The sequence below is a fragment of the Acomys russatus genome, chromosome 28, assembly GCF_903995435.1.
Source record: "Acomys russatus chromosome 28, mAcoRus1.1, whole genome shotgun sequence".
NCBI classification, from domain to species: Eukaryota; Metazoa; Chordata; class Mammalia; order Rodentia; family Muridae; genus Acomys; species Acomys russatus.
The window spans coordinates 19,325,190-19,350,877 of NC_067164.1; the positions used below are offsets into that span (position 1 = coordinate 19,325,190).

A 25,688-nucleotide genomic window follows, 5' to 3' on the forward strand; every position below is an offset into this window, starting at 1 on the left:
ATTATGAAGAAAACATACTTTCAACTTTTGGGGTACCATGTTTCTAACCCATTTAACATTTATTCAAGAGGTATTTAGTTACTGAACATGGGAGTACATATCTTTAATCCCAGAATTCAGGAGACTGAAGAGTTTGAAGTCAGTCCTGACTAAAAAGAAGACTATCTAAAAATTAATTAATTAGTTGCTTTCACGGGGTAGGGATTCATCATTCATGTCCTTAATCCCAACACTCAGGAGGCAGAGAGAGGCGGATCTCAGTCTGAGACCAGCTTAGTCAACACAGGGAGTTCCAGACCTGCCAGGGAGACCCTGTGAGGAGGAGGAAGAATTATTCAGTGTATATATCTACTGCTATCATTTATTGTACCATGTCCTAATGCTTCAATGTCTCATTACTTGAAAAACAGATACGAATATATTACTTTTAAATAATCCTATAAACAATGACATTTCTTTTTATAATTATTTCCTCCTTCAAATGGTTGCATTGTTTTATTCTGTTATTAGATTGAAATAATAAATGTTGAAAAGGAAAACATCTTTATCATAAAGAGTAAGAATGATGGCCAGGTGTGTGGCGCACGCCTTTGATCCCAGCACTCAGGAGGCAGAGGCAGGTGGGTTACTGTGAGTTCGAGGCCAGTCTGGTCTATACAGCGAGTCCAGGACAGCCAAAGCTACACAGAGAAACCCTGTCTAGGGAGAAAATGATGAATAATAGACAACAATAGTAAAGAAGTTGAAAAGAATAGAGCTCCCTAAACAGGGATAACAAATTTCAAATATCCTATGCTGAGAATGAGATTGAGAACAATCAGGTTAACACATACAGGTATATTTAACTTAAACTAATAGCAAATGGTTTTTCTTTTCTTTTTTGTTTGTTTGTAGACCAGGCTGGCCTCAAACTCACAGAGATCCACTTGCCTCTGCCTCCCTGAGTGCTGGGATTACAGGCATGTACCACCTCGCCCAGCTCCTTTAGTTTTCTTAACTCATGTGTGTTGAGTTTGTAATGGAAAGATAGTCTGTGAGTTGGAGGCCAGCCTCGTCTACAAAGCAAGTCCAGGACAGCCAAGGCTACACAGAGAAACCCCGTCTTCAAGAAAATAAAAACAAAACAAAAAACCAAACAAACAAAAAAAGAAAAGAAAAAGAAAGTTGTTTGTAGCAAGTATTTGGTCACTAAGACAAGAAAAGCAACTAGCACACCGGCTTTCTACCTTCTCTTTTCATATGTGCTTTCTATTTCATTAGACAGTCATGACAGCCCTCACTTCTTTCCACAGGTCTCAAGTGACTCTTCTTGGCTTAAGTCATCTATTCACCTGAGAGTATATCTCCTCATTTGGGGGGGGGGGGGGCTGATTCTAAAATATATGGAAAACGGGCCAAAACTATTTCTTCTCAAGCACCTCTTCTTGTTTAAAAAAAAAAAAAAAAAAATCAGATAAATTTACATGTGCACATTTTTATTTTCAAGACTTATCAGAAGCTACTCTAACAGAGTATAATTCAATGCAACAGAACCTGGAGCTTAAATGTAAAAACCAATCAGTACAAAAGGTCTAAAAGAAACTAAAGGAAGGCTGGAGAGATGGCTCAGCGGTTGGGAGCACTGACTGTTCTTCCAGAGGACCCGGGTTCAATTCCCAGCACCCACATGGCAGCTCACAACTGTCTGTAACTCCAAAATCTGACACCCGCAGACATACGATGCATTAAAAATAAATAAAAAATTAAAAAAAAAAAAAAAAAAAAAAAGAAACTAAAGGAAAAATGTCCTTAATTTAAACAAAGACCTAAAAGAAAAAAATTATCTGTTTAAGAAAACTACTAATAAAGAAATACATTCCATGAACAATTGGGCAACATTATAGAAAAAGCATTCCAAAGAACTCACAAAATATAACAATCTAATTTTTCAAAAGGCACTACACTTATATCTCAGGATAGAGCATATGCCCTGAATGTGGGTTCACTCTCCAGACACCCTGACATACAGGGGTATAGAACAACACAAGATTTTCAAAAGATTCTTCACTAAACAAGAAACATGGAAAACAAATAAGCACATATAATATAAAATATAAAGCAAATAAGTATACAAGATGTTAAACATTAAGCATCAAGGAAATATAAACAAGCTGATCGCACATCTATTAGAATGACTACATTTTAAAACCGACAACATCTACTGTGCAGGCACGCACTGCACACATACAATGACAGTGGGATAAATCTGAAAGACAAGGAATCAGTAGTTGTGTATAGGATGTGGCAGGCAAAACAAAAGCAAACAAACCCAGATAAAACACAATAGGAAGGAGGAGACAGCCAAATGCAACACTTACAAGCAGTTCAGCCTGGTGTGGTAATGCTCTCCTTTAATCCCAGCATTCTAGTGTCTGTGAGTTCAAGGCTAGCTTGATCTACATGTTGAGTTCTGGGACAGCCAGAGGTATACAGTGAGATCACTTTTTTCTTTTAGTTTCTTTTATTTTATTTTATTTTTTATTTTTTTTATTTTTTTTAGTTTCTTTTAGACCTTTTATGATGATTGGCTTTTACATTTAAGCTCATGATCCTTTAAGTTTACTTTGATGAAATGTATGGGTCAAGGTTTAGTTTTGCATGAGTTTCTCATCTAGCACCATTTGTTGAAAAGTCTATTCGTTATTGAAATCCGTTGATGATATATGGATGAGTGTTTGGAATTTCTAAGTTCTGTTGCATCAACCAACTGACAGACAGACAGACAGGCAGGCAGACAACTTACTGCAGGTTTCCTCCTAAGAAAGCTAATTAATAATAAGTTATGCACACAGAAAATCCCACTAAATCCATTAGCAGTACAATCTGGAAAATTGGCAAACAATCCTACAGCACCAAGTTTTTTTGCTTCATATAGTCCTAAAGATGAAAACACCCAAATGACAAATTACAAGAATGCCTATAAAGGGATCGTGCATCGTATAGACGAGTCCACTAAGAGATTTACATTTGAAGGAGGGACACATGAATCTCACTGTGAAGGGGAAATAAGACAGACATCACTGGTCAACAGAGGGAGGGGTCTAGGTGGGGGCAGTGGGGATGGGAACAGAAGGAATCAAGTTGGGGAGGACAAGCTAGAAACCTAAGGCGATGAGAACTCCCAGGAATTAATGAGGGTAACTAGCTATGACTCCTTGTGATGGAAGATACAGAGCCTAAACCAGCTATCTCCTGTAACCAGGCAAAACTTCCAGTGGAAGGACTGGGACACCAACCCACCCACAAAACATTCGACTTATAATCTGTCCTGCTTACAAGATGTGCTGGGTAAAGGGGGTGCAGAAAAGGGAGTGACCAAACAATGACTGGTCCAGCTTGAGGAGACTCATGCCATGAGAGGAAGCCCATCCTGGACACTGCCAGGAACCAGAGGCTGGCTAACCCAGAGACCTAGGATAGAACCAAAAAAGAAAGAAAAGGAGGGAGGGAGGTGGAAGGGGGTAGGGAAGAGAAAAAAGTTAATGAAATGATTCCTAATGATATTCTGCTAGTCTCATAGATTGGTGTCTAGCTCAACTGTCATCAGAGGCTTAACCCATCAACTTATGAGAACAGATAGAAAGACTCACAGCCAAACTCTAGGCAGAACGTGGGGAATCCCACAGGAGGAGGAGAAGGACTGTAGAAACCAGAGGGGTCAAGGATACCACAAGAAAACCCGTACAATCAACTAACCAGGGCTCACAGGGGCTCAGAGACTGCACTGCCAACCACAGAGCCTGCATGGGACCTGGGCCCTCTGCGCATATTTTACATTTTAGGAACTATTTTAAAGTTGATACCCTTCCTTTCAAACCTTGTTGGTTCAGTACAAAGCACTACTTTTGTTGGTTTTGGTTTGGTTTGTTTGTTTTTTCTCAAGACAGGGTTTCTCTGTGTAGTCCTGGCTGTTCTGGACTTGCTTTGTAGACCAGGCTGGCCTCAAACTCTGCCTGCCTCTGCCTCCCCAAGTGCTGGAATTACAGTTGTGTGCCACAACACCTGGTTTAAAGCACTATCTTTTGATAGGTGTTTATATGAGTAGAATAGATACTTTTGTGGATGGTTAAAAAAACAAAACAAAACATGAGAACTTACAAAGGCTTTGAGTTAGAACTTACAAAGGCTCTGAGTCAAGAAAGTTCCTATAATATAACCCAAAATAAATGTCAGCCACTGAAAGAGAAATCTGTATATTATCAGAAGAAAATAAATTTATTTGTTCATTTGCTACAAATGCACCAGGACCTTTTACTTCAAGTTCTGTTTTCTTGGCAGGTAGGCACTCCACAAAAGCAACAAAACACACAAAATACAATGTTCATCCAAATTTTAGTCCTAGAGTAAAAATGTTCCCATAACAAACTCATCAAAGGTCACAGGAGCAAATGTTTAGCTTTTACTTAAAATACATACTTTTGTTTCATTAGCTAGATAATACAAAATAGTAACAATATACACATATAATAGGATTAACAGGTAGCTAGAGAGTCAAAGAATCATATTCATCATCAATTTCTGAAGCTTAATCATACACAATCCTTATCCACTATTGTAACTGAGAAAATGCTACATTTTTTCCTTAAACTTTATCTTGAAGATAGTTTTGACAAAAAGGCCTAAGAATGTAACATTTTAGATACATTTAGATAAAACCCATGACAGAACTGTTTCTCTTGTTCTAAAAATAAACAAAAAAACGCAATACTAGATGTAGCTGACCTTTGCAACTTTGTGGGCTCTTTTCCCCACCCTTTATCCCATCGCCCACCCCCAGCTTCACCTCCTAGCACTAGATAAGAGAGAAACAAGGACAGAGGGGAGAGAAATTAGGAAAATCCCTGATTCTAATTTCTTTCCTTTTCTTCTTTGATCACAGCTACTAGCAAACTGCAACCAACCTCCAGAAACTACTAACAATCACACACACCACCTTTCAGGACTACAGCATTTATATAACCTCTGAAAAGCTCCCAGAATTCCAAACATCACAGAATTGCAGAAACTATCTGCAGCTGGCAAAACCACGCTTATGCTAGAGTATAAGGCTGCTCTGGACAGTCGGAAGCAGTCTCATATCCCCACACCTGGGATTAAAAGGAAACCACATTCTTATAATATTTCTGTATTTTTAAAGAAACCAAAATTCCAAAATTGTCTCTACAACCAGACCTGAGAAGCCCTCTTTTAAGTTGTTTGCCAGGGCTGTCTACGACCCACAAAACTTACAGCCTACTGCTGTTGTCCTTGTTAACCCCCACCCGCCAGAGGTAGAAGGTGAAGTACTTATTGCTGAAGACACTTCAAAAACAGGATCCAGAGAGCCAGCTGGAACTGACCTGAAGCCCACTCCCTGTGGACTAGCTTTCACGATACCAGTAGGGACCATGGAAGCTTCTACCCAGTGATGATGCCGATGAACCACATCAACGACCTAGCACTAAAAACCTAGGTAAGTACTCAGTGCTAGTGAACTCAGGGTACTGGAGGAGAATCTGAAACCAATTTACCAAACCAGCAAAATCCCTCACACCACTCTACAAACAGCTGTCCTTACATACACCCACAGATCAACACAGTCTTTGCCTCTTCAAGAAAACTAATCCTTGTAACAGAGACCACTGCAGAGAACCACAACCAATCAATATGCAGACTTGCTGTGCAGCTCAGTACAATGGGTACATCTACAAGACACTCCCACACCTAAGGCTCAGGGAACATTGCAGAAGACAGGGTGGAAAGATTCTAAGAGACAGAGAATCAAAGACTTTGCTGTAAGATTTTGTCTCCTAGTAACATCATAAGCTATGCCTGTTAAGTCAAACCAACGTAACTGCCTGAACATAAGCTGAACAAAAGATACCAACCAACATACCAAACTGGACCAGAAAAAGCCCACAAGTCCTCAGCCCTACACACAGAATTACAGGCAACTAGGTAAAGCTGAGAGCAGGAGAGAGGCTTCTCCCCAGGGATGAGCACACCAATTGGCTTTCCAGTGCCAGTCGGTCAGTACTGAAAACATACACACAAGTGATATTATGTAACTAACAGATTGTTTAGGAATATGTACATGCACAATACATATATGCATGCAATAGCAATTAGTGAAAAAAGGGTATACATTAGAAGAGAGCAGGGAATGGTACATGGGAGATGAAAGGAAAGGGAGAGATGTTGCAATTAGATTACAATCTCAAAAAAGTAAATGAATAAAATTTTAGACTCCACTGTCTTGTAACTATGACAAATAAGTATTTCTGTATTTCTCATTTACAAAATATTTTGTTACTTTCCACAAAGGAAATATAATGTAATGTAATGAATAATGCATGTAAGTATTATAAAGGAGCCAGTAAGAACTAAATCTGGATTGAGTATTTTTTAATCAGGTTGGTGATTGTCAATGCATTATAAATATTATTTATGATAATAAAAATTACCTAAATGTACATATATGCACACATTCTTTATGTGTATCACACAGCTTAATTTAGCCCTTATTTTATTAAAATGTGGCTACTGAAAAATAATTTTTAAAATGACTTATTTACTAACTGAAGATTTGCTCTCCTTTTTAATCAGTACTAATCCCAAATGACTTGCCTAGATTTGAAAACTGAGGATCACACTATCTTGAAACTTCCTCTTACTTCTGGACCAAATTTTAAGTAGGATGAAGAAAGATGGGATTGATGAGCTGGAAGAGAAAAATATGCACTAAATGCCCATTAGATGCCTAAATAACTTGATAATTTATCTGTATGTACTCTCATAGTTCATTTCACTAAAATTATGAATTATGCATTAACTGTCAATTTACGAATAAGGAAATTGAAATATAGAAACGTTGTGAAATACTGAATAGATGATGAGTATGTAGAACTTCTTTTAAGTCCCCAACAGGGTGCACAACTCCTGCAGTATCAGGTCTGTTCGTGGAATGAATGTATAGCATGTTCCTACTCTATCTCCTTACTCCCAAAATATACACACTATATTATTCTTGGAGAGAGAACACATCAGAAAGCAAAATGATTAGACAGACGCTACACTTGATCTTGGCCGAAAGCCCCAAAAGCAGCTAATGGATTAAGTGCTGGAGATAAGGCTCAGGAATATAATACTTGCCTAGCATATTATCAAAACACCAAAGCATTAAAAACAAAATAAACCCGCAACTATGAAACATAAGTTACATCCAGCTATAATATCTAACCACTTACTAAGCTATGCCAAGTTTAGTTCTGCACATTGCTAGAAAAGAAATGCAGAAAAAGAATATTAGTCTTACTGTACAAAGAACCTTTCAGCAAGGCAAAGACCACTAGAAATTACAGATGAGCCAGACTTGGTGACACGCACCATTAATTCCAGTACTCAGAAGGCAGAAGCAGACAGATCTCAGAGTTCAAGCCTAGCCTGGTCTACATAAAGGGTTTCAGGCTAGCCAAGCCTATATAGTTAAGACACTGTCATTAAGAAACAAACAAAAAAGTTTGATTTAATATTGGTAAAGCAAAGAGCAAGGTCAAAGACAACACAGAAACTATATCAAAAAGTCTCTAAAATATTTGTAAGTGGCAGTACAATAGGTTTGTGTTGTTGCTGTTAATATACATCCTCACAAGTCACTAAGAAAAACTGTATATTCCCATAGTAATATTCAGAGAGAAGGTCACAATCATGCAAGTCACAAAACAATATAGATGCATCAAAAAATCCTCATTAGCAAAAAACAAAGTATATGACTACTCTCAGAATGGCAATGATTAATAACATGAATAAGAGCTTGGAGAAACAAGCGTCTTTTACAAAACTGGTGATAAAATATTTTCAGGGGATGTTGTGAACAGAACTCAGGACTTCATGCTTGCTAAGCCAAACACTCTACCAGAGTTATGTGTTTTCAGCCCCCAAGCACAATGGTAGCACAATTTTATGCATTTCTAAAGAATAATATAATAAGACTTATCAAAATTATGTAATTATGTATTTGATTCTGCAAGTCCACTTGTAGAAATTTATCCTTTAAAAATAAGTATTCAATATGGGAGCTGCAAAGGGACTTGAGTAAAGTGCTTACTGGGAAAGCATGAGGCAGAAGTGTGACTCAGGAAGACATCCCAACATTCTGGTCTTCATACACACCACGTGAGCATTCCAGACACAAGCAACAACACATACACATACATAATAGTAAAAAACATTACACACATTTTCACTTTATTTTGATAATCATAAATTATCAACTATCAGGAAATTGAATAAATAAATAAACATTGAAGTGAAGCCATTAAAAATTATGGCTTACAGAAACATGTCAATTACTCACAAACTCAGAGAATTACCATATGACCCGGCAATTCCACTCTTAAGTATATACTCAAGGGGTCTGGAGAGATGACTTAGCAGTTAAGACTACTGACTGCTCTTCCAAAGGACCAGGGTTCAATTCCCAGCACACACATGGTAACTCACAATTGTCTGTTAACTCCCAGATCGGACACCATCACACATACATGCAGGCAAAACACCAATGCACATATAATAAAAATTTAAAAATTTAAAAAAAATTTAAGTTCTAGATAAAAGAAAGTATATACTCAAGAAAAATTAAAGCATATGTCCCAGCAAAAACTTACCAATGTTACAGCAAAAATTTTTAGACTAGCCCAAAAATATCCATATGCAAACAAAGGCATTTTATTTCACTGTACTAAAGAATGAGGACGACGCACGTAGCTCAGCCATGGAAAGATCGCCTAGTATACACAAAACCCTGGAGTTAATCCCCAGCACTGCAAAGCTGGTGTGGTGATACACAGGTCTGTAGTCATCCTTGGTATAACCTACACAACATACATGGCATGTTAGAAGTTAGCTTATGATTCAGAAGACCCTGTCGGAAGGAAGGAAAGATGGATGAACACTATTACATATTATCAATTGGCTTATTTTTGAAACATTATGCTCACTAAATCAGGCATAAAAGGGTCACATATATGATTCCACTTTCATTAAATGCTTAGAAAAGACAATTGTTTAAAATCCCAAGTATGAATCCCAGCACTTAAGAAGCAAATGCAAGCAGTTTTCTGTGAGTATGAAGCCAGCCAGAGCTACATGGTGAAACCCTGTCTCGGGGGGGAGAGGGAGGGAGAGTAAAAATGAAGAAAAAAATTAAAACAAACAAACAAACAAACTAGCCAGAAAATGGCTGATAGCTGCCACAGAAAGGAGAATTAAGGGCTGATATTTGATATCAAGTTTCTTTTGGGATTGATGGATATTCTATGAATAGGTGACATATCCACAATAATGTGAAGTTACTAAAACCATTGAGATACATTTTACAACAGAAATTTAGCATTTTGTGATGTGGCACATAAAAATTTGAGGCCACAGAGAAGAGACTTGATAGGCTGAGGTCAGATGCTGGGGAGGAGGGCTCCTTTCTGAGGACTAGGAGAGGGAGTGAGGGAGGGAAGGTGGGATCAGGAGGCAATGAGGGAGGGGGGCTACAATCAGGATGTAAAGTGAATGAATTTTAAAAATATTTTAAGTCATTAAATGAAAAATAAAAAAATAAACAAATCAATAAAAGAATTAAATAGGCCCTCAATTCAAAAAATACAAGCCATTCCAGTAGAGGAAGGTACCAACCTATTTCCTTTTGAGGTAGGATCTCACTATGTAGTCCTGGCTGGCCTCACTGGGCTCAAACTCAAGAGATCTGGAATGCTCTGCATCTCAAATGCTGAGAAAAAAGCATGTGCCCTCATTAATACAAAACTCTTAATTCTCTTCTCTGAACTGAGTCTTTATCATATTCTGTCATAGAAAATAACCAAGGTGCCTTGAAACTTTTTTTAAATCCCAACATAAATCTACTTTATTAGTAGAAAATTTCATACTTTTTAATGATATCTACCACCACTCCTTAAAACCTATTTCCTGACTTAACCATTTATATTTTAACTCTAAATTGTAAAAGAAACTCTCCTTCCCATTCTCATGTCAACTGATTCCTACTGTCTACCAGATCAATATTTTAACTTAAAATTTTCATTTTACCTAAGATCTTCATATGTAAATACTGGATTTACATCATTTCCACTCTTTCTCTCTACTCCAATTCCTCCTGTGTCCAACTCCTCCATGTGCCCCAACTCCCTTCCAAATTTAAAACTTATCACATATATGAATACGTGAATGTATACACAAACGCGCGCGCACGCACACACACACATACGCACGCCCTACAAAGTCCATCATTTAGTGTTGCTCAAATGAACATGTGATTAGGGCTGATGACTAAGGATTGGGTATCAGGGGATCTGTCAGTGGATAACTCCCCCTGCCCCCAGAAGCCACAGATCACCTAAACCTCCTGGAACAGGAGTGGGATCTTGCGAGCTTAATCATCCACATTGGCATAGGAAATGGTATCGTCATTATGCAGGTCTTGTTTAGACAGGCAACCACATTGTTGAGATGTCACTGATCAGCTTCCTGTCACGTCTCTGCAGCAGGCAATCTGGTTCTCTGGGCTCTGACCATTTTTCTGACCCCTCTTCTAACATTTTCCCTGAACCTTAGATGTAGAGGGTTGTATTACAGATATACCAATTAGGGTTGGGCATTCGCAGTCACTTGTCTTCTGTATTTTGAAGAGCTGTGAATCTATGTAGTGGCCTCCGTCTACTGCAAGAATAAGCTTCTTTGTTGAGGATGAAAGCTGTACCTCTCGGCTGGGCTGGTACTCAGGTTGTACAAACAAACCTAGGCCTTCTTCAAGTATCCAGGCTAATATTCTATTTTTTTTCTGAGTATCACAAAAGTTTATATAACAAAATGTTTCATATGAAAATGTATATGACTCAAATCTACGTCACAATCAAACAGTCCCTTTGGGGAGAGATGTGGACGCCTCTGCTAAACAGACATTGTATAGACTCTTTCCAAGGCTTCAAACATGGTGATGCTGTTTCCTCATATGACACCATTCCGATGTTATTCTGTTGGCCCCTGGCTGCCATCTCTGCACACATCAATCACAAAGTTCTTAAAGGGATCAAAGCCCCAGAGTACTCCTTGTACATGTCTGCCACCACTTAACTTCAATGATAACTTCTTGTCCATAAATTTCTTCAGCTCAGGAGGGTGGGCCTTGCTCATAGCGACTCCTTAGCCAGCTTAGCACAACAGAAAAGGGTGAGTGGCTTCCCAAACATGCCCAGGTTAATTTTCTTAAAAATAAATTCCAGAAGTCAGGCATGGTAGCGCACAGCCGTAGTCCCATTCCCAGAGGCAGGCAGATCAAGTACAGGACAGTCAAAGCTTGTCTTGAAACACAATAATAATAATAACTATTATTATCATTATTATTATAAATTACTTCAGAAATCAGGGTGTTTACCTGTACTATACAAGACCTAGGTTCAATCCCTAGCACAGCAAAAACAATGAGTAAGCTTTTAACTTTTTTATCAACCTGCTCAAAGCTACACAGGGTACTATCTATTAGTAAAAGTAAGTGCGTGGTTAATCAATGAATAGCCTCTAAAATAAAGTCACATTACAACTTACAATTTAAGTATTATTAAGAGATCTCAATTCATGTATTTAAGAAAATACTTGTTGCTCTCAGGTTGAAATCTGTGTCAATAACATAAGGACAAAATTAATATCCTTTATTAGGCACATATCCCACTTATAATCATGATTTACTTTGCCCTATTAACTTCATGTTTTTATTCAAGTCATGGAAGTTAACCAGAAATTAAACTGACTCTAAAAACTTAACATCTGCAACTACATATTTGTTAATGTAATTTCCACTGCTTACAATGGCACTTATGAATTTAATATACATATCATAAGTTCTTACTATGTGCCAAGCATTACGTGCTCCCTATTATGTTTCAAACACTCAAGCCATAAAAATGGAGTATATATCATCTGTACTCTTCAAATTGACATCCTCTGGAAGAAAAGCCAAGGCATAAACCAGGTAATTATAAGACCCTACGGCAAATTTTGTCAAAGAGGAATACACAGGATGCTAAAGGCACACAAGAAAAATCATAAAGCAAAGCCTGGAAGTGTCACATAAGATTTCCCAGAGTAAGTAACACCTGAGGTGAATTATTAAAGAAGTCAGTGGGGTCATAAAGCATAAGGTACTGTAGGCACATTTAAAGCATAGACCGAACTGTAAATCACTCACTATGGCTAAGCTAGGGAATATGTGAGAGGAGAGAGTAATAAAACTGGAAAGGTAGCAAAGACAAGCTCTTGATGGGCCCTCCTAACAATGCTATGAAATGTGCTTCCTATTCTAGGAGACTAGGCAACATCCTGGGATGTCTTTCTTAAACTTGAGTTTAAGAATTACAACAACCTAATTGTCAATCTACCACTTAAAATCTGACCTTAATGAAATCTGTTAAACTTCAGTATTCTCAAATATACAATAAGGATTAATAATATCAGTTTCACCAATACTATAATAAGAAATGTTATTTCCTAAATCTAGAATAGAGATAGCAAACCGCTTATGACCTGACTTGATGGTAGTGATTTTTATATCCTTAAGTAATAAATAAAAAAACAAACAAAAAAACAAAAAAAAAACAAAAAACAAAATTAAGCTGGATATTGTGGCTCATAGCTCTAATTCTAATACTACATAGAGTCTTGAATTATAGGCTAGCCTGGGCTAAAGTCAAATCTTGCTTCTAAAGAAAGAAATAAAATTATAACAACAACAAAAAAGAATGCAACAAAGATCTTCCATGATCCACAAAATCAAAATATTTATATCTCTTTACTGAAAATGTATTGACTCAGCCTAGCACATAATGTATAATAAGAAAGTGCTAACTATTATTATAGTTGAAGCATTTTAAGTATGAAATGAAGATGCAATGAAATTTACAAAAAATCTGTCCAGTGATAGCATGTATAACTAAAGGTACAATGAGAGAAATTGATTTAAAAAAAAAAAAGATGTTGCTGTAACCTATTTTCTTGCCTTCCTTTCCTCTCATCATAAAGAGAAAAGAAAAACAAAACAAAACAAAAAAGATGTCTACCTCTGCTTACTTGTCCCTGTAAGTTAAAACCTATTATGTACTCTGTCTGTAGCAGCACTAAATGTAACTGCCAGTTAGGAAATGCACTTGTTTGCTGTAACCACACTTAAATGCCCTATCAATGTAAAAATAAGCACTTTGGAGTCAAATTTGACCCACTGTAATCAGGAATGTTCAATATCTTTATGTGTATTACTACTAAGCAAGCTGCACTAGCTAGCAAATACTGAAGTTATAGCTTTTATTACAGATCTGCTAGGTACTGTTCTAAACACTTTGTGAGAATTATATCATTAAATCATTATTTAACTCTGAGGTAAGTGCTATTACTATCTTTCTATTACAGATGAAGATACTGAAACAGAAAAATTAAATAAATTTCTGATAGGGACAAAATGGAAAATCTAAGTCAAAGTCCTAACCTCCGAGAGAATGTGAATTATACTGTCTTATCTCAAAATATTTTCAAAAAGATTAACTTAGATTACATGTGTAAGGAGATGAATTTTCTTAGTCCTTGGTACTTAATAATCTAAAAAGTATTAGTTCCATTCCATAGTAAAGACTTGATCCAAAAGGGAAGGAAGGAGGGAGGGAAAGAAAGGCAGGCTGACTATTGTAAGTCAGCGGCAGGACACGCAGAGCATGCTCAGCATCCTAGGTTCCATCCTCAACATCACATATCCTCATCATATACAAAACGCTATGTGTGTCTGTCTTTCTCTCAGACCAGGCTGGCCTTGAACTCACAGAGATCTGCCTGCCTTTGCCCTCCCTGAGTGCTGAGATTACAAAGTGTGTAACACTGAATCAGGCTCAGAACACTATTTTAAATGTCTTTTAATTCCCTAAAGCACTAAGTTCAATAGCTTATAGCCATTAAAAAATTAATAAATATGTACTAATTGGATAGATATGGGTTTGATTTTGCACCCCCCCCCTTTTAAATTAGTTCCTTGAAAAACGGGGTTTTGCTATATAGCAGAAACTTGACTTGAACTTGTTTCTGTCTTTCAATGCTAAGATTTCAGGTAAGTCACCACCCATGCCAAATAATATATTTGAATGTTTGGTTCCCAATTGATCCACTGTGTGGGGAGGACTAGGAGGTGTGGCCTTGTTGGAGGGGGTGCGTCACACGGGGTGAGCTATGAAGTTTCAAAAGTCCACACCATTTCCAATTAGCTTTCAATAAGCTCTTAGTGACGGCTCCAACGCCATCTTCCCTGCCTGCTGTCACGCTCCCTGCCATGATGGTCATCACTCTTGTTGATATAAACATGCCCAAAATTAAATGCTTTTTTCTTTTCATTTTTCAAGACCAAGTTTTTCTGTGTAGCCCTGGCTATCCTGGAACTTACTCTGTAGATCAGACTGGCCCCAAACTCAGAGATCGGAGAGGCCTTCCTCTACCTCCTCAGTGCCTCCTTAAATCCTTGGATTAAAAGTTGTGGGCCACCACCCCAGCTAAATGTTCTGTGTTTTAAGTTGCCTAGGTCATGCTATGTCCTCTTCACAGCAATCAAAAAGGAAACTAAGACACCCAGCTAGATATTTTTCCTGATTCAAAACATTTCAAGGTTTACTATTATGATTTGGCTCTGAAATGTCTTCCTCGGCAGGCTGTGTTAAAGGCACAGTTAGCAGCTGATGGGCTCCAGGAAGAGGACTGTATCATGAGGACTTTCAACTCAGTAAGTTAATCTAACAGAATCATAATCTGAAGGCATTATGATATGTGAAGTGTTAAAATTTAGGAAAAGGGCCCGAGTGGATCATTGAGGACAAGCCTAGAAGGATATGCCTTGCCCCTGCTTCCTAAATAATAAAGAGTAAACAGCTTTTCTTTGCCTTGCCATGGTGCAAAAATTATGGAGCCTGTCAACTATGGATTGAAATCTTTAAAATCATGAATAAATCTTCCCTCCTTTGTTTCTCTTGGCTATTCTGTCCTAGTAACAAAGTGACTAGCAGTTTCCATTCTGTACAGAGTTCACTATTTTTCATAAATGTATACACAGATGTTGCATTAAGTATGAAACTATGGGTAATTTTGGAAATTTTGTTTTAAGTGTAGCGAACATTATTTTTAGAGAGTAACAGACACACATGCACAGGTCTCCATAAGCCTTCAATGTCTCCTCTACAGCTTTCATGTCTCTCTTTAGAACTGGGTATATTAATGGGTACAGACTGGGTTCTCAAATAGATTTTTAATTTCCAAGATGCAAAAGATTAAAATTATTTACCATGAAGAACTAAACCACTCAAAAATCTTCCTCAGAGGGGAGGGAGGCAGAAAGGAAGAGGAAGAGATGGCAGAAAGAGGAAAAGGAAGAGGGAAAAAAAGGAGGAAAGGAGTGGAGAGGGGAGAAAGGGTAAAAGGAGAAATGAGATTCATACCCAAGACAAGTAATACTCAGAGATACAAAGTCAAATTCTTAGGTGAAAAGTAAAATGACCCAGAGTTTCACATGGTAAGATTCCTGGGCAATGAAAGAATAAAGTACAAACCTACTAAAAATGAAGTTGCCCAGAGATAAAATCTCCTTTAGGAACTAGATATCCGGTATAGTAAACACGTAGTGTTTTCATCACAAAGCACAAAACACAGGTTAATAATTATGTTTTTGTTTTTTACTTGATGACTTTCTAAATTAAGACTCACATAATTATTTTAATGACTTTAAAATTACAAAATAGCAAAAGCAAACAGTAGAACACAGCAAGGTTCACCTAAGTAAGTAGTGCTTCTTTAGAGTGTAAAATAGTAAGAGTAAAATACATTTTTAAAAATGTTCTCTGTGAAATTGAACTCCAGAAACTGAAATTCAAAGTTCTGGCTCACAGATCCTAATTGATTTCAAAACCCAAGAAATAAATCAAACAGTCAGAACCCAGTAAACCGCAATGACCACCAATGATTGCACAATAAAGGACATGCCTACCAAATGTAACAAAAACTGTAAGTTCTCATGAAACTGCAAACCTTTAAATAGTTGCTGAAATTCGCTTGTCATTCACATGGCAGAGTGGTGTGTTCCCCATTTTCCTGTGGCTCTTCCCTCCCTTCCTCCTAATTTTCCCTCAAAATTTTACTTTGAAGATGGAAAACAATTCTAAGTATTACAATTCAACTTTCAGATACAATTTTCCAAGTATGTACTATCATCTAAGCTAACACCCTGAAGCCTTTTGTTGCAACGATAAATTGTCTTCTGTTCAGGGCTATTTCTCATACTCATTATGTTTAAATAATGCTCCATGACAAATCTTTGTCAATGAAATTTTGGGAAATGTCCCTTTCAGTTCTTAAGAAATGGTCTGTGAGCAATAGGCAGAATCCCAAGATCCTTGGAGTGAAGGAGTCACAAAATTTAAGGAGCTCTAAAGTACATTACCACATAGAAAACATCCATGCTAACAAGAAGGACATTCAAACTTCTGTGCACTATGGCACTAAAATTTTGTAGTGACTTTATTACCCTAATTGGCATTAGCAATAAATACAGAATTTCAATCACTCTTAATTAAAGGTATTTATAATGAATATTCTGGAAGGGTCATTTAAAGCTCCTTTAGGTAACATTATATTTTAAACCCTAAACAATATTCCATCTTGATTTGTTATAATTTATTTAGTTTAAACAAAAAGGATGAGTATTTCCAGCATTAAAAGTTAGCTATCCAAACGCTTGGCTTTTTGTTCACTTGGAGTAGGTGGCTGGCTTGTTTGTTTGTTTGTTTGTTTCGGGGAAGGAGTGGTGTCGTTTGGTTTGGTTTCTGTGACAGGGTCTCAATATGTAGCCTGGACTGACTTAAACTTCAGGGTTCTCCCTCAGAAAGGCTGGGATTACAGGATGTGCCGGCAGGCTGAAGAGGATGTGCGGAAAGGGGGAATCCTTACTCACTGCTTGTGAGACTAAACTATTACAGCCATTGGAAATTACCTCAAAAAATAAACAAATAAAAACAGAACTAGCCTATAAACCAGCTAAATCACTCCTGGATATATAACTCTATAAGACTCTATAGCCTTACGACAGTGCTAAACATGCACATTCATGTTTTTTGATGCTATACTCATGATAGCAAGGAAATGGACTCAGCATAGATGCCATGGTAACAAGGAAAACACAATCAGTCTAGAGGCCTACAATGAAAATGTGGTATACATACACAATGAAATTTTACTCAGCTGTAAAGAAAAGTGAAATATGCAAGAAAATAGGTAGGCCTGGAAAGCATTATATTAAGCCAAATGACCCAAGTGCAGAAAGACAATCAATGTTCTCTCTTCATATACAGATTCTAGCCTGTATATATGTATGTATGTAAGTGGGAACAAATGTGGGGAAAGCCTGAAATACTAGAACAGACAACAAGAAAGAGTCAAGAGATCCAGGGGGAGAAGGGAGGACAAAAGAACATATATGACATGACACCAGGAAGTGGGGTAAGAGACAGACAAAGAGGGTAAAAGGACAGGAGAGCTAGAAGGGAAATCAAAACAATCTTTTGTCTGAAAATGCCATTGTGAAACTTAACATTTTTATATTTTAGGTAGATAAAAGTATATTTTACCTTCTAATAAAGCTGTCCCTACAAACGTGTATGTGTGCATATATATACTTTTTCAATGGGTGTTTGTATATTTAGATTTTCACTGGATATAAACTTTAGGAAAACCTCACTGTATACTTTTTTAAAAATTAGAAAATACTAAGATCGTTGTTAAAACAAAGATAAGACCTAACTATGGAAACTGAGTGTTTTAAGATTCATTTTTGTATTCTATGTATATGTATCTATACATGGCTATACGCACATAATGTTAAGTGCTCTCTGAAGCCAGGAGCAGGTGTCAGATTCCCTAGAGCTGGCACTGGAGTCAGTTGTGAACTGCCTAACATGGGTGCTGGGAAGAGGAACAGTGTTCTCTTAATCTGTCAACCACCTTTCCAACCAAAACTGGTATTTTTAAAGAGACAAGAACTTAACTCAATGAAATTATTCCCACATTTTCTCTGCTCTGTCTTCACCCCAACCCCCACCCCCAAAAGTAAAACAAACAACAAAAATCTTCTTAAATTCAAACCAAGTGAAATGGCCACTGCCTAGAATCTCAGCAGGGAGGCTGAGGCAGAAGGACTGTAAGTCTGGGGTAAGCCTGCGCTGCAGAGTAGACTCTCAAAACACAAGCACACAATTTAAAAAGTATAGTTCTTTTAACCTTTCCTTTGGTTTTACTTTATACTTCTCACCATTTTGGTTTTCCAAAACCACAAATTAAATTTACATTAAAAAAATTAAAATTCAATGAATAACAACACATTTACTACTCTACCCAAACCAATAAAAATAGCAAATTATTGTAAGATGGTAGAAAAGCTGAAAAGATACTCCTAAAGGTTTTATTTAGCAGAATCAGTCAACCTGAACTAAAAGAATTAAGTAACACTTTTATGACACTTATTCTTTATGACTATATATAAAATCTAGTCCTTTGATGCATTTTAATGTGTTTTTTTATTTTATGTTATTCTATTTGCATTGGTATGAAGGTGTCAGGATCTCTGGAACTAGAGTTACAGACAGTCATGAGCTGCCATGTGGGTACTGGGAATTGAACCCAGGTCCTTTGCAAGGGCAGACAGTGCTCTTAACCACTGAGCCACCTCTCCAGCCCCAATTTTAATGTTTGATTGTATTCAAACATGTATAGAACTTAGAATCGCCCCCTAGGGGCTATGCTATAAAATTCATTTAGAAGTAATTAAGCTAAGAGACTGTTCAAAAATAAATATATCATCTTTTGCTTTTTTTTTTTTTAATAAACATGCAAGGCTACACTGACAATTTTATTTCTACAAAAAGGACATCTCATATGGTTACATACACTTTATGTATATCAAAGGCCTCTGAAATACTTTTCCCTCCATGGTTGGGAACCAAACCCAGGGCCTCATACACCCAAGGCAAGCTGTACACAAAGCTATATCATATCCCCAGCTATATTTCTTGATCCCTACCTCACAATTAAGCAATATTGTCCTAGGTAACTAATGAGTATTTGCACTTTAAAAAACGCTCTTCGATACTTACAATCAGAGCTGTAGCAGTCGGTACTAAAAGAAAGCATCTACTATGTGCCAAGCATGTTTTTCCCATCCTATTCTCACCACGTTACTGAAAGGTAACCTTCTCGATACAAAAAAACAAAACAAAACAAAAAAAGATTTTCAAATTCTAGACATTTTGAGACATGAGAATGCACGTGAATGACAGCCATGGTCTGAACGGGTCTGTGAAAGTTAAGTCCTTTTTTTCCCATTCAGCAGCACACTTAGGCTGTTCCTCAAGTAGTTTTAATAGAAACCAGCTTTTTAACCTCGCCTCTCCACCCTGCACCCCACCTTACTAACGAATAACAGTACTGTTTCTTTGTGAGACCAGGTTCAGAAAAAAGCAACCTCTGGCCATTACCGTGACCGTGGCCTACAAGGCTTCAAATCTGTATTGTGTGACTCCACCTACAGACAAGATCCAACTTTTGCGTGGGCTAACTAAACCCAAACGTAAAGAAAGTGAAGTAAGTCGACAAATAAAATGCTGCTTATTTATAGACCTAAAATCTGCACGCTGGCAGATTTAACCTTTATTTCTGTTTTGTTTAGACTCTTCGAAAATAGATTTCCAGGAGCACACAATTGAGATGACCATGGACGCGGCTAGATCTAGGTTTGAAGACTTGAGAAAAACATGTTTGGTTTGTCATGACTCTCTTGATGGACAGTTGAGATAACGAAAAGCTTTCAGGTAGCATCTAAGAATGCTATAATGTGCTCTCACTGTGTACAAACAGCTCACGCTAAACTCCTGAACACAATCCTCCTAGGCAGTCGAAGCGAAAAAAACTGGTTGGGTTAAGATGACAGCTCTGGTAACTTCCTCTTCCTCACTGACCTCCTCCTCAGTTCGGCGAGTCCACGCCTTTCCCTCTAGGAGGCAGGATCTAAGCAATTTCAAATTCACAAAATCGATCCAACCCCACCAACACCACAGGCCAAGAAGGCCAGTTTCCCTTTCTCCCCCCCCCCCCCCCCCGCCCAACCCAGGGTGATTTTTCTTAGTATGGAAAAAATAATAATAATCTTACCAACGATAAAGTATCTACTGCAACAACAACAATAACAAAAACAAAGAACGCATTTACTCAGTCTCTCCTCACACAGCCTTAAAGGAAGGACATCAAGAGGAGATCCGAACACCCCGTCATTCCGAGATTTACTGTTTTGATTCACTTTCCCTCGGGTCCTCCCCCAGCCAGCCTGGGGAGGCCTGCAGTTAGAACGCCAAAAGATGCCTCCGTCTCCCCTCGGGGAGACGCGGGGGGCGGCCCGGGAGACCGCCATCCGCGTGTCCCGCCCCCGCCCCTCACCTGGCCAGGCCCCGGGACAGCGCCCGGAGCCCGCGCGAGCCACGGCGTCCCGGGAGCGCCCGGGGAGACCGGCGGGCAGGCGGGCGGGCGGGCGGGCGAGCGGGCGCGAAGACGGTTAGGCCGCGCTGCAGGCCGGCGCGCTTCCTGCCGCGGCCCCGGCCTCGGGAACCGCGGCCCCCGCCGCTCGCCCGCCCGCCTGCCCGCCGTCCGCCCACCGTGGGGGCCGCGCTCCCTCCCGCGTCCACGCCGCGGCTCCCCGCCGAGCAGTTCTCACCTGCGAGGCTCCGGAGCCCGGGGGCCTCGAAGCCGGAGGACCACGCCGTCGCTCAAGGGGTTCCCGACGCGGGGGGACCCCCCCCTCCTCCCCACACGCACACGGCCGGGAACCCGCGCCCCCTGAGGCGACGCGGGCCGGCTCCCGCCGCCCGACACCACACACACACACACACACACACACACACACACACACACACACGCGTGCACACTCACACACGCACGCACACCCACTCGCCGCGGGGCCGCCTCCCGCCCGTCCGCCCGCCAAAGTCCCAACTCACACACACCCACACACGTTCGTCCCTCGCCCACCTCACTTCCCCGGGGGGTACGCGCTCCCCTTCGCTCCACTCCCGGTCCGACACCGGAGCACCGAAACACTCTACCTCATTCTCCTCCGCGGGCCCAGAAGAAGCAACAGCAGCCATTTCCCCGCGGCGGCGGAGGGGGGACGGGGGGGGGGAGAACACACACACACACACACACACACACACACACACACAAACGCGCGCGCGCACACCAGGCCCCCACGGATGCTCCCCTTCCAGACCTCAGACGCAAACACAAACACCCACGCCCCGCTCGCCCGCTCGCCCCGGGCCGCGGCGGCGGGAGGCCGGGGTCCCGGGAGGCGGGCGAGCGCGCAAGGCCCGGAGCGGTGGCCCGCGTCCCCTTCCTCACCTGCATTCAGCGCGCCAGGGTCCGGGCGGCGACGGCGACGGCGGCGGCGAGGCGGCTGCTGCTGGGGCTGCGGCGGCGGGGGAGGCGGCGGCGGCGGTGGCGGCGGGGCTGAGGGCAGTAAAGACATGCAGGCAGCCCGCCGGGGGGAGAGGCACCGGCCGGAGGGGACGCGGGGCGGGCGGGCCGGGCCGGGCCGCCTTCGGAACCACCGAGGCGGCGGAGGGCGGCCGAAAGGGGGGGGGGGGAGAGAAGACCAGACGGGGATCGGCAGGGGTGGGGGCGGCGGGGATAGAGGGGGGCGGGGAACGACCCGCGGGCCGCGCCGGACTGGGACGGCGGCGACCGGGGCGCGCAGGAGAGGGCCCTCCCGAGGTCGCCGGAGACGCGGCCGCCGCTGCTGCTGCTGCTGCTGCTGCTGCTGCTGCGAGAGCCTCGCGGAGCCCGGCCTTGGCCTTCCGGCGCTGAGGCTGCGGCGGCTGCGGGGCTTGCTGCCGAGCAGGGGTGCTGCGGAGGCCGGGGCCGAGCAGGGAGAAGGAGACGGACGCGAGCCTTCGGTGCCTTCGCTCTAATTCACACAGGCTCACACCCCCGAGGGCCGGGGGGGAAGAGGAGTCCCGGCGCTATCGCTTTAGAGATTAATAACAAGGTGCAGAGAGTGCGAGGAGGAGAGGGAGGAGGAGGAGGAGGAGGAGAGGGAGGAGGAGAGTTGATTGACGTGGAGGGGCTGGCGGGAGTCAGTCACTCCCCGGCGCGGAGGGGTGGGGTGAGGGAAAGGGGCGGGGCTCCGCGCTGCGGGAGGTGCGCGTGCGCGCCGGGCCGCCGAGCGGCTCGCTGGGTTCCTTCCTCTCGCTGGTGTTTTGGAAATAATAATAATAATAATAATCCTCCTTTATCAGATGGAGAGGAGAGCTGAGAAGACATGCACGGTTATCAAAAGCTACGTGCTCCATGGGTTTGGGGACGGACACGCATGGACTTGCGTGAACTCCCGCACTGTTCCCCTGATGCAGGCCCACAGCAGAGCTCAGGGCATTCTAGGTGGTTAAAAGGAGACGTCAGGTGAGATGAAGTGACCCAAGGAAATGTTTACTGACATCCTCAGTAGCGTTCTTTTTCCTTTTTAAACAGGTAGCATGCGTAAGTTGCGTGGCGGGAGGTGAATTTAAAAACCTATGACGCTCTGCCATAACCCCGTCCTTCCCCCCCCCCCCCCCTTTCTCCCTTCTCGCGATAAAATTGTATTTGGCAGTTTGCGGCAGTTAGAGAATGAAAACATTTAAGTGTAAACCAGAAATGTTATTGGTTACCCCGTGAAGGGAGCTTGCTATTTTCAGTTCGGAGGGATTTATTTTGCCACTTGAAGCTTTTTCCACCAACAGAGAAGCAAATTGTATACAAGGCGGAATGCTGCCATGGATTTGCACTTTCAGCCTCTCTGTGCATGGCTCAGGGTTGGGCATTTACCGATGTTGGCCCAAGAGCCACCGTTCAATATATTTTATCCTCAAATATGTGTTGTTTTTTAGCACACTAAAGGCACCGTGGTGGTTACAGTCTATCTCAGGCCCGGTTACTGAGTGTTTAAAGCCTTTATCTCTTGAGAGGGAAGGAAGAGGGTGCGATTAAAATGCAAATTATTGCTGGAGAACTGAACTCCACTTTCATCTTGTCGCCAGGAAGTGTGAATGAGTGAAAAAGCCCCTCAGGGCCAGAAAGATCTGCAAGCTACCTGTTTTTCCATTCTGGTTCAGTTTCTGTTTCCTTTGCTAGCAACACCACACACACACACACACACACACACACACACACTTCTTGTAAAAGGTGTTACAACGGTCTTAATCCTGCAAGATGCCTATTCAATCCCACCTATTTTAGTCTAGGCTAACAAGATACTAATAATAATTTGAAATCTTTGGCTTTGTAAACAGCAATGCCACACCAGTCACCTCAGGAGGCCAGGATAGTTACCAGCCTGCATGACACCTTGTTTATCATCAAATTTCTTGACACATAGCCCCCAAATAGAAATACTAGCGAGTGTTGAAAAGGGAAAATACTTCAAAATATAATACAGGCCTCACATGTCTTTGAATGCCTGTGGATAAAGTGCTAACATGCGCACAGTGAGCAAACACATGTGCCAGGTGTGTGACAGTCTCTGACAGCACTGAGGAGATAAACATGGACAGGCCTTGTGCCTGTGTACTTCACAGCCCTTGCAGGGGAAGCTGACACATAAACAGGAAGTTCTCACAGAATGAGCCAAAAATGAAAGGTGATACAAATTGAACAATGCTTACAAGGACAGATTGCCATCACTGACATTTTTACCTCAGCCATCTGATAACTACCCACCATCAGCTGCCTAATAATAGAAATGATATGAAGGGAAGAGAGAGGGCAATTGTGGGTATGAAAAGCACTAATAAACGGCAGGGTTTGCTGGTCTTGAGGCTCAGCTCTCCAGAGGGAAATGCTCATGGTTGGTGTCTAAGTTTTAAATAGTAAATGTTCCACAGTCACCGAAGGCAGGGAAGGGGAGTTGAGAATGTAAATGTCACTGTAGTAAGCTCCATGGGAGGAGGGAGCTGTAGAGATAGCATAGTAGTTAGGAGCCCTGGCTGCTGTCCCAGGGCCTTCTGATACCCAGCACCTACATGGGGGCTCACAAGCATCTGTAACTCCAGTTCTAGGGGATCCAATGCTCTTTTCTGGCTCCCTTTGGTACCAGGCACACGGGTGGTACACAGATGTACATGCAGGCGGGGCAGAGGCAGGCAGATCTCTGAGTGTGAGGCTAGTCTACAGGGAGTTCCAGGACAGCCAAGGCTACACAGAGAAAATCCTGTCTCGAAAAACCAAAAAAGAAAAAACAAAACAAAACAAAACAAAACAAAAAAAACACTCATAGACATGAAAGTCAAGAAATAATTTTTAAAAGCTCAATTGAATCCAGATTGCATTCATATAATCTCTACTCACAGAGGCATTTTCTCTTTGATTTCAAACAAAACTGAAAGACTGGTTTGCACTAATTTCCCCTCGGTATGTGGGGAACCGTACCCAGGGATTGAATTTGCAAGACCTCCAGGGTCTTTAGCAAGTGTTGCACTCCTGAGCTACATCGCCAGCTCTAGACAGTTTTTGTCTGTCTGGTTGGTTAGCTTGGTTTGGGGGGTTGGCTTTGTTTGAAACACTGTACAGCCCAGGTTGTCCTTAAACTACCCTCCTGCCACCCAAGTGCTAGGATTACAGGCTTATACCACCGCTGGTCTCCCTACACATTTTTAAATATCAGTTTTATAGAACAACATATGGTGTTGCATGCTTATAATCCCAGAACTCAGGAGGCAGAGGCAGGAGGATTGCTTCAAGTACAAAGCAAAGGCCAACCTGACCAGCCTTCTAGGCCTGCCGTGACTACAGAGAAAGATCCTGTCCCAACAAAAGCAAGCAAGCAAGCTAAACCTGTTTTTAATATCTCATTCCCGGATATTTGTCATGCTTGTCAGATTTTGCCTTTTTTAAAGTATAAATTAGAATAAAATAGAAGCTCTCTGCCTTGGCTATTGGGAGTATAGCTGTAATAAACATAAGGGCACAGAACTTTCTTTAGCATACTGAAGTTGTTGATGGTTTCTCATTTGTTTTTAGTTTGTATTTACTTGATGGCTACTCATCTTTATGGTAATAAATATACTAATTTTCCGGATTTATTCATTATATAATGTACACATTTAAAGAAATATATTCTGTAAATATGTTCAATTATAGATCAACAAATTAAAAGAAAGTTTATCCTTTTAAAGAGGAAATTTGGAGCTGGAGACATGCCTCAATCATTAAGAGCCTGCCTGCACTTGTACCCACTCCAACATCAGGCATTTCACAGTGCCTGTAACTGGCTCCAGGAGATCAGACACCCTCATCTGGCCTCCAAGGACACTTGCACACATGTGGCAAACACCCACAGAGACACACACCACACACATAAATAAATAAAAATAAATCTTAAAAAATATTAGTAAGATAATTAAATGTATTTTTTATTCAATTTTATGTTTATAAAAGAGCTTTAACTTGGTCTGGATTGTAGTTCATTGGCATATCATTCTGGAGCACACACTAAGCCCTAATTTTGATCCCCAGCA

The 25,688-nt window shown here is 41.0% G+C and overlaps 1 protein-coding gene, 1 non-coding gene and 1 pseudogene across 6 annotated transcripts in view; all 3 read right to left on the reverse strand.

Moving 5' to 3' along the window:
• The window catches only part of Cnot6l (CCR4-NOT transcription complex subunit 6 like), an 81,101-nt gene extending 59,541 nt beyond the window's left edge, over positions 1–21,560 (reverse strand). For 2 of the 5 annotated variants that reach the window (XM_051170776.1, XM_051170779.1), the window contains exon 1: positions 21,169–21,292. In XM_051170776.1, the coding sequence (XP_051026733.1) occupies positions 21,169–21,284 (116 nt within the window). In that variant the 5' untranslated portion in view covers positions 21,285–21,292. Of the gene's footprint in view, positions 1–20,854; positions 21,007–21,168; positions 21,306–21,537 lie in introns of those variants that run through there. The other 3 variants (XM_051170778.1, XM_051170777.1, XM_051170780.1) reach the window with 3 other exon arrangements.
• Positions 6,942–7,124, reverse strand: LOC127211087 (U2 spliceosomal RNA). Its single transcript, XR_007833371.1, has one exon. It is a non-coding gene; the product is annotated as a U2 spliceosomal RNA (small nuclear RNA).
• LOC127210956 (small nuclear ribonucleoprotein G-like) lies at positions 10,978–11,401 on the reverse strand (annotated as a pseudogene).
• Positions 21,561–25,688: the final 4,128 nt, after the last annotated feature.